This window comes from Bison bison, unplaced genomic scaffold, assembly GCF_000754665.1.
Source record: "Bison bison bison isolate TAMUID 2011002044 unplaced genomic scaffold, Bison_UMD1.0 scf7180017864495, whole genome shotgun sequence".
In the NCBI taxonomy this organism is placed as follows: domain Eukaryota; kingdom Metazoa; phylum Chordata; class Mammalia; order Artiodactyla; family Bovidae; genus Bison; species Bison bison.
In genome coordinates this window covers 4,087,474-4,096,947 of record NW_011495054.1, presented here as the reverse complement: position 1 = coordinate 4,096,947, position 9,474 = coordinate 4,087,474, and the positions used below count along the sequence as shown (strand labels likewise).

The following is a 9,474-nucleotide window of genomic DNA, read 5'->3' as shown; positions in this document are numbered from 1 at the left end:
CCTAACAGCCCTGCTCCGAAACCACCCCTGACAATCCAGGGTGGCAAAGGGTCTCGACTCAGGAGAAGTTGATGTGCATGGCTGCTCCTGTTGGAAATCGCGAGTCTCCATGCACCTAGAAACGAGGACCATTTTGGACGAGCCAGACAGGAGAAGTGTGGGGCTGGCAATGCTCCAAAATGAAAGGAGACCTTCAGAATCAGTGGGCGAGAGGCACCCTCACCCCCCACCCAGAGCAACACCATTTCTTTCACAATTGTTTCTCTCTGACTGAGCTCTCGTGTGGAATACCTGCTTTGTTCTTCTTCTTGGAAATGGAGCAGCTCTTCACCGCACCCACTTTGGAAAACACCTGGAAGAGAAGGTTGGCATGTGTCACCAGCTAATCCTGCGACTGGTGCAGGTGCGTCTTGAAACAGGGGTCTCCAACCTCCAGACCGTGGACCGGTATCTCCAGTCAGATCAGCGGCAGTATTAGATCAGAAATAAAAATGCCCAAGAAATGAAATGCATTTGAACTATCCCGAAACCATGGCCTCTGTCCTGGTCTATGGGAAAATTGTCTTTCACAAAATTTGGTTGTTAGTGTCAAAAAGGTTGGGCCCACTGACTTGAAAGCTGGAGGGGACCCAGGTCACCGCAGGCGTGCGGAGGACGAGAGTAAAAGCAGAGGCTGCTGAGTTCCCCATCGTCTTCCCCTCTGCCCCCTCCTATGAATGCAACACTCTCGGCCATCAGGATCTCCTGGCAGGGCTGCCCCTGACGTGCTCACTGCTGTGCCCCTGCTTGGCTCTGCCAAGCCAGGAGACTGCGCTGGCCTGGCGTTTATGTCAACCTCGCAGACACCATGTGGGGAGGGGCCCGGTCTTCTGACTACAGCTTTCACACCGCGTACGCCTCCCCAGACGCCCCAACAGGCCCTCTCTTGTGTCTCACGTGCGCGCGGATGCCCCTCCCAGCCCCCACACTGGTCTGGCCATGGCTCAAATCTCTGGGTGAGATGTCCACCACACAGCCTAGCAAAAGAGTCAAGCGGGTGGCTGTAGGTTCTTCATCTACATGCTGCCGCAGGTCTCACTTCCAGGCGAGGGGGTGGGGAGTGGGAAACAGATGCAGGGACCACAGGGATAGATCAGCAGACTGGAAGTCCCACCCCCACCCATTCCCTCTGGGCCAAGAAGTCACTTACTCCCTTCAGCGTCTCCTCGGTGGTGTCGAAGTTGAGATTTTTGATAAACAGGGTGCACCCGGGAAGGCTCTCTTCCTCCTCCTCCTCCTCTTCTTCCTCCTCCTCCTCCATCTTTGCTGAAGCGTCGTGTGCTACTCTATCTGTCGGCTGTTCACCTTCTGGGGTCTCACCGTCTGCACAGGCCAACCGCCCCCCCCCAACAAAAGAAATCCATTAAATGATGTCTTACCTGCCTAAGCACCAGGACCTAAAGCACAGAACCTGCTAGACCAAGGGGGATCAAGAGGGTTCTGTCTCTGAGTGGCCAGTGTCAGGAAGGGACAGGACTTGGAGACTCTGGCTCATACTGGGTTTTAGCAACTCTTGGGGGGCAAAGTTGGGGAGGGGAGAAACTATCCTGCTCCTGTCTTCAAGAGAAAAAAGTATGCAGCACAGACCAAAAACCAGGAGCCCTAACTTAGACGAATCAACATTCGTCTGAAGGAACAGCATTGCAGGGGAAGGGAAGGGCAAGAGTGAGGTTGTGAGTTACAGGGTGGGCGTATGGCTGCAACTTGGGCCACTGGTCAGCCCTGGTGGTGAGTGTGGAAGCCTCTTGAGGCTGAGAATCGCATCAGAACCTCCTGAGAAGTTATGCTGCTGGGAAATGTACTCTATTTGGGTCAACCTCCCTAGTTTCTTTCATGATCAGGGTCTGGGGACAATCACCCTTCCCCCACAGATTTTAGAGGCTCCTCCCATACCGACCCCCACCCCCGCCAACCACCACCACCCCAGGGAAATCAAACCTCATCTCAGCCATTCTCCAAGGCAGTTCATCACCACCTCTCCAAGGCTCCCTCCCCCACCCCAGGTCTGAGCCCTGCACACAATGGGGACCCTCCATTCTCTTATGAACACTTGCATTCAAATAGTTCAAGCCCAAGGGAGCTACTGGGGTTTCAAATCCGTCCCCTGTATCCTCATGCTGAGCACCAGAGCCATCTCCATCTCCCTGGCCCTTTCTGATGCAAGCCCACTGCCGGCCAGTCCTAATTAAACTTCAACCACTTTGTCATGAAACAACCCTTTCAAGTCCTAATGGAAACAGCAACAGTGAGGACTTTGCCATTCCACATCAGTTGAACGGGCAGCCTCTGCTGTTGGCACTCCCTTGGAGGTGAACCTAGAATCTAGACTCTCGCTCCAGGACAAAAAAGAAGAAATCTACATGAAGGCTCCCTCCCCTACCCGAGAAACTCACACAATTTATCCAACAAGTGACTCCGTGGGGTGGCCATTTGTCCTCAAAACTCAACTTTCAAAGCAAAGCGGGGTGGAAAAAAAGTATTGTTAATGACAGGGAAGAAAGCTATGCAGAGGCTAAGACTCCAGGTTCTGAATGAGAACTTCAATTGGAAAGAACACCATGACCTTCAGCTTTGAAGGACACCCACCCCACTGGCTCTCCTTGTGCCCAATGTCTTGGAGATGAAAGGAGAAAGGAAGAGATGCTGATCAGATGCCCCACTGCGTGCATGGGCTGGGCCAGGCACTATGAGGACATTATCCCATTGCTGACCACAGTGACACATCACCATAGATGGGAGGGGCCTGAAGAAAGTCCTGGAAGTCGCTGCACCTGAACCCTAAACCCCAGGCATCTTCAGGTTGGGAGAGAGGTTCATGGGAGACTAACTGAAAAGAATTTTTTTCTGCAGAAAAGACTGGTGGGATTGATGGTAACCAGGAGAGCTCACGGCCATTTAAGTGGCAGCCTGTTCTTGGCACCAGCCAACGGCTGCCATGTGGGAAGATGTACCCAAGTTATGGACCGGTGCTCGGATCTTTCACAAGAAGCTGCAGGCTCATGGCTAAGGGCACAGACCTTGGAGCTGGTGGCTGTGGGGCACAGCCTGGCTCTTTCCAGATGTGGGACTTGGTAGAAGTCACTCAACCTTTCTGTGTTTCCTTCTTTCCATTCAGAAAAGGGGAAGAGCAATCACACAGTTACGAGAGTTAATGCACAGAAGCCCAGTTACAACAGTGGGCCAGGGGGAAACGCTGTGAATCCCCAACTCTGAAGGCCGATGGCCCTGAGAAGCAGGCTGGCCCATGGCAGGCTGTAGAGAACAGCGGGTGCCACAGCTCTGAGTCCAGGGGACTGTGTCTCTGCCGGCCACGTCCCTGGGAAGGGCTTCCTCCTCCCCGGGTGTCCAGGCCCTGCTGTGGCCCACGCCCAGGTCTAGAGAGGTGCGCAAATGGCCAAGGACGAAGCCAGAGGTCGTTGTGAAGTGCACGTCCTCCCCTGACCTCCAGTGGGCAGAGGACAGGAAGATGGGGAAGGAGAAAGGATGTATCATGAACCACATAGATGCTTGCCAACAACCTCACCAGGATCAAGGAAAAGAGGGAAGAAGCAGGAGCAGGATGGGGCTGGGGGTGGGGGTGCTGGGGACCAGGGGGGAGGCTTGGAAAGCAAGGTGGGGTGGAAGGGGGCTGGGAGAGGCGGGGGGTGAGGGGGTATGCTTCCATCTGTGGTTGGCACAATAAAATCCAGTCACGCGTCGCCACATGGGGCTTTATTATAATCGGGCCGCAGAATTTACGGTGGCTCCCTCCCCTTCCCGGCTCTGGGCGCGGAAGGCTGACAGCACAGACTGTTATCAGTTGCAAGCAGCTTTTCAGGACCTCCCCCCACTCGGAGCCCTTTATCTGGAGGTGAGGGTCTTGGTTGTGGAGAGATAAAACACACTGTCCCCCTCCCTCGAGACGGGTACAGAGAATGGAGGGCTTTGCAGAAAAGAAGGCGGGGCAGGGGGAGGGGAGAGGGGGGCAGTGAACAAAAACTCCTCCATCCATTCCCCTCCTGCTTGCCTTCCTGGGGAGCCTGGGAAAATCCAGGACTGGGAGCTGGCTGAGTCCCCAGGGCCGAGGGGACGGGGAGCTGGGGGAGCTTCGTGGACAGTGTGTAGAGGGCGGGCGTGGGGGAGGAGCGGGTGAAAACGAACAGCTCAGGGACCATGTATGTGATATGAGTAAGAAAGGGAACAAAAAAGGGTGAACGGAGGCCGGGAGATGAGCTCTGTGGGGATCTGCCTGCCGACGACGCCGGACTCAGTGGGGCCTCAAATCAGCACAGGCGCACACAACTTCTTGGCCCCAAATCCCCTGTATTTGCCACAACTACAGGCTCCCTCCTCCCTGCGCCAAGGCCGCCTTTGTGTGAGTGGCCGCATTACCTTGGACAGCAGCCCCTCGCAGGAGGCGGGGCCTGGTCTGGTGTGCTCAACACCTGCACTCTGGGGGTGGGCAGGGCAGTCCTCTACTTTCTGACCAGAGTACACTATTTTGGCAAAGCCTCCCCTTGAAGGGCTCCAGAACATTCTGCGTCCAGGGCCCACGTCTATGACTGTGACATCTCAGCTACCCCCTAAAAGCTCCCCGTCTCCCGATCAGCCTGGGAGCTTCTGGGGAAATCCTGGTCACCCCAGCTCAGCAGCTGGCATCTGGCTGATGCTCAGGGCTGAATTCGAGACCATCCGCTTCAGCTGACGGTGCTGAATTAGGCAGGATGCGGGTCAGAGTAATGGTGATGGACGGGCGGCTTCTCACCGCACTCTCACAAATGCCTCCTGCCCGATGTACAGATGCAGAAACAGCCTCGGAGAAGGCTGGTGGCCTGCCCGGTCACAGGGCTAGGAGAGGACAAGGAAGACAGAGACTTCCCCAGGAGCCATGAGCCTCAAATCCTGAGGACCCAGAGTGCTTAGTGCAGGGCCTGGCGGGGAGGAAATGCGGCTTTGGCCCGTGGACTTGCTCAGCAACCACTTCCTGCTCTCCCACCAGACACTGGGCGCTGCTTTGCCAAGGGCTGGGGTACAGCAGTGCGCAGAAGCAGCGCCCGCCCTGTGGGATGGACGGCTAGTGAGGGAGTCCAACAGACAGGAAGTGAAGCACAGGAAGTGAAGCCGTAACAATGCACATCTGAAAGTGATAAGCGTTTGCAACAAAGTTAAGAATGAGGTGAGGACTTCCCTGGTGGTCCCCTGGTTAAGAATCTGCCTGCTGATGCAGGGGACACGGGTTCGATTCCAGATCGGGAAAGATTTCATATACTGCCTCGGGGTAACTAAGCCCATGAGCCCCAACTACTGAGCCCACAGGCCCTAGAGCCTGTGCTCTGCAACAAGAGAAACCACCGTGATGAGAAGCCCGAGCACCGCAATGAACAGTAGCCCCCATGTGCCCCAAATAGAGAAAGCCCGCGCGCAGCAACCACCACCTAGCACAGCCAAAGCTTAATTAATTTTAAATAAAGAGGGAGGTGAAGGAGTGGGTGCAAATCGGCACCCATGAGGGGAGCCACGGCGATGACGGCCACGGATGGCGCCACATGCTGAGGCTGAACTAACGATGGAGCACAAATCCTCCAACGTCACCAAGCTCTACTCCATGCTGGGGATCGGGACACAGGACAAGGATGACCCAGGCCCTACTTTTCACAGGGGGAGATAGAGACGCACAGAAATCCCTTTTCCTGCATTCATTCACTCCTTCGACTCACATTCATTGAGCCACCCTATGCCTGGGGCCCCACGGGGTGCTTGGCACCCAGCAGCGATGGATGTTAAGCAAGTGAAACAAATGAATAGACAGGATAAATACAAACTGTGACGAGCACCACAGAAGAAAAGGATGGCGAGACAGGAGGGGAGCACCAGGACAGGTGTAGAAGGGCGCAGCCACGTGGCAGCAGCCACCACGCTCAGCGATCCCACCAAGGCAGGGAGAGGCCTCCGCTGGTCTGCTCCCAGGACCCTCACTCCTGGCAAATCCGTGCTCTAAAGGAGGACTTGCTTTTGGACAAAAAACAAGAGTCACGTCCAAGTTTAATAACTTAAGTGAAAATCAAAGTTGACGATAATTTGAGGCTGATGGCTGATTAAGAAGAAATCGTGATTACATAAAGAAAATTCCTTTTGAAGAGAGCATAAGCAGGTTGGAAGAGAAGGCTAATCCAATCTGTAGACAAAAATAACTCACAGACGGGGGCTACTGAGGGACTTCTGAAAGATCTGTATCCATGGTTGATTACCACAATGGGGAGGGGTGCTTTGGGGGCCCCACAAAGCAGAGACTGAGGACTTTTCCTTCCTAACGGAAATGAGGCTTCTTGTCCAGGGGCTCCCAATGCCTTGTAGCGACCGGGCCAGTCCTGAAGGCGGTTTTACCAATCCAGGGCGAACTGGGAAATGCAGACAGCTTAGGGAGGTTTGTGACCAGCGAGGTCTATTCAGTTAAACGGCTGTTCTTTCATCTGAGAATTTTGTTTCCCACTGCTCACTTCTCCCACTCCTATAACACCCATTCTTTTATTAGGGGTGGATGGGAGATGCAGTTCTTTAATCCTTATTTGAATAAACTGGCAACCTGATGATAAGATGGGGGTAAGGAGGAGGGATATTACCGATGGGCGAGATCTTTTTTTAAAAAACTGTTTCTCGTTTTTATTTATCTATTTTTGGCCAAACTGTGTAGCACATGGGATCTTAGTTCTCTGACCAGGGATAGAATCTGTGCCATGCCCCCTACAGTGGAAGCCTGGAGTCTTAACCATTGGATCACCAGGGAGGTCCCCAGGCAAGATCTTACTGTCTGGTTAAGGGGCTGCCAGGTCCCCTCTAAAGATCTCAGATTCTAGGACGGAATCATAGGCCTCTGACCAAGTGGTTCTCAATCGAGGGCTGCACTGTCCCCTAGAGGACACCTGGCATGCAGGGGACATTACAATTACAGGGGACACTCCTGACATTCAGGGAGCAGGGTCAGCAAGTTGTCTTACAATTCAATCTGCACAACAGGGCTGACACGGAAGAGCTGTGCTGCTGAGCACCAGCAGCGCCCCCTCTCCACCCAAGCGTGAAGCCGGTGGGGTCTCAGGTCCCTCCCCTTTCCTGCCTTTGCAGTCACTGGACACCAGAGGGCGCCATACCATCCCAAGGACCCAGAGACTGAGTATCTCTCCCAACAGCCAGGCTCACCTATCCTGGCAGATGTATGAACTAGAAGGCTGTTTTCTCTTGCTCTGTTCTGAATCGCTCCTAATAGATTCTACCTGCCTTTTTTCCCCTTTCACAATGAAACGAATTGCCAGTCCAGGTTCGATGCATGATACTGGTTGCTTGGGGCTGGTGCACTGGGATGACCCAGAGGGATGGTACGGGGAGGGAGGAGTGAGGGGGGTTCAGGATGGCGAACACGTGTATACCTGTGGCAGATTCATGCTGATATATGGCAAAACCAATACAATATTGTAAAGTAATTAACCTCCAATTAAAATAAATAAATTTATATTAAAAAAAAAAGTCAGCCTACCTTAACCATACCCATCATTTTTATGTTCTGTTTTTTAAGGACATTTTTTGTACCTATAAAATCTAAGAGTCGGGCACCCACCCACCAGTCTCAGGATGAAAAAAATTTTCAACCAAATACCTGATACACAATTTGGTGCTGCCCCCAGCCCTCCGTCCTTCCCCTGCCTGCTGCCTCAGGACACCGTGATCTCAGACCCAGCTCTCACCGGTCTCTGGCTCCATCCTGTCTGTTCCCGCTGGTTCCACTGGTGCATCTTGGGGTTCTTCTTTCTGGGGGATTGGGCTGGAAAAGACGCCCATTGGAGCCCACTCCAAATAAAGGGGGACGTGGTGGAACTGCAGAGAAGTGGGGAGAGGGACTCAGTCCACAACAGAGACCAAGAGCTTGAGGCTCAGAGTATGGTGACCCTCTTCCCTTACCCCAGGGAGTGGAGTCAGGAGGAGGGGCACAGCCTAGAGCCCTATGTGCCGCCTGAGCCCTGAGAACAGGGGGCCGCTGCTACACCTCGGGGTTCAGGGGAGAAGTCAGAGCATCTGCTGTCACTGGACACATCTGTGTCCCCTCAACCTTCTCTAACGGGGTATGAATGGGAAGCGGAACTGGGGGCAGAACCATGGACACAGGGCAGCCCCCTGGAGGAAGTACAGCAGGCCGTGGGACAGCCGGCTTTCTCTCCTTCCACAGACTCACACTCACAGACCGTGCTCGTGCACACGTGTACGTGCAGAGGGTTGTTTTTTTTTTTTTTAAAGGATAAACAAGACAAACGGTCTGCAAAGCACTGAAGAGCCTGATAGACAGTAGCTTCTTGCAGCGGGTTGCATGGTGGCCCTTCCAATGGTAAGTCCATGTGCCAACTCCCAGAACCTCTGAATGTGGAAAAGTGTTTGCTAAGTAAATGATTCTGAGATGGGTCACTCTGGATTATTTGGGAGGGCCCTAAATCCAATGACAAGAGTTCGTGTAAGAGAAAAGGAGAGGAAAGATCTCAGTTGAAGAAAAGGAGAAAGCTGTGTGGACAGAGGCAAAGACTGGAGTCATGCAGACACAAGCCAAGGGCTGCCTGGAGCCACCAAACGCTGGAAGTGGCCAGGAAAGATCCGTGCCCCCACCTCCAAGAGCCTTCAGAGGGAGCATGACCCTTGGCCCCTGAACAGCTTGGTTTCAGCGTTCAGACCCCCAGAACTGTGAGAGAAAACATTTCTGTTCCTTTAAGCCACTAAATTAGTGTTATCATGGCAACCACAGAAAGGAATACACTAATACATATATTTTTTCCGTAATCACCAAAGGGCTTCCCAGGTGGCACTGGTGGTAAAGAACCTGCTTGCCAATGCAGCAGACATGAGACATGGGTTCGATCCTTGGGTTGGGAAGATCCCCTGGAGGAGGGCATGGCAACCCACTCCAGTATTCCTGCCTGGAGAATCCTATGGACACAGGAGCCTGGCAGGCTGCAGTCCACGGGGTCAGAAAGAGTTGGACACAACTGCAGTGACTTAATGGCAACCCACTCCAGTGTTCCTGCTTGGAGAATCCCAGGGACAGGGGAGCCTGGTGGGCTGCCGTCTACAGGGTCGCACAGAGTCAGATGCGACTGAAGTGACTTAGCAGCAGCAGCAGCAGCAGTGACTTAGCATACACCAAAAGGAGGAAGCCTGCCTTTTGGCTTTCAACTAATCGTAGGTACAAGCCATCCAAAGCAGCATGGATGATGGTCAAGTTCACGGGGCACTAGAAAGCTGAGGGGCCCAGGGTTGGCAGGGAACCAAGGCAGGCTTCCCGGGGGATGTGTGGAGCCTGCCTTTCACATTTCCCATCCAAAGGTGCTCCCAGGGGCAGGGTGACAGTTGCAGTCCTGACAGTGATGGTGGTTTCCAGCACACGCCGGGTCTAAGGTCTATGCCAAGATGGCCCATCCGTCA

At 53.7% G+C, this 9,474-nt stretch overlaps 1 protein-coding gene across 1 annotated transcript in view; it reads right to left on the bottom strand.

The window, feature by feature from the left end:
* RBM19 (RNA binding motif protein 19) overlaps positions 1-9,474 on the bottom strand; it is a 122,201-nt gene that overhangs the window by 93,849 nt on the left and 18,878 nt on the right. The window contains exons 16-19 of the mRNA XM_010828831.1: positions 8,127-8,148; positions 7,755-7,884; positions 1,190-1,362; positions 292-352 (exon numbers count right to left, since the gene is read on the bottom strand). Coding sequence (XP_010827133.1) covers positions 292-352; positions 1,190-1,362; positions 7,755-7,884; positions 8,127-8,148 — 386 coding nt within the window. The remainder of the gene's footprint in view (positions 1-291; positions 353-1,189; positions 1,363-7,754; positions 7,885-8,126; positions 8,149-9,474) is intronic.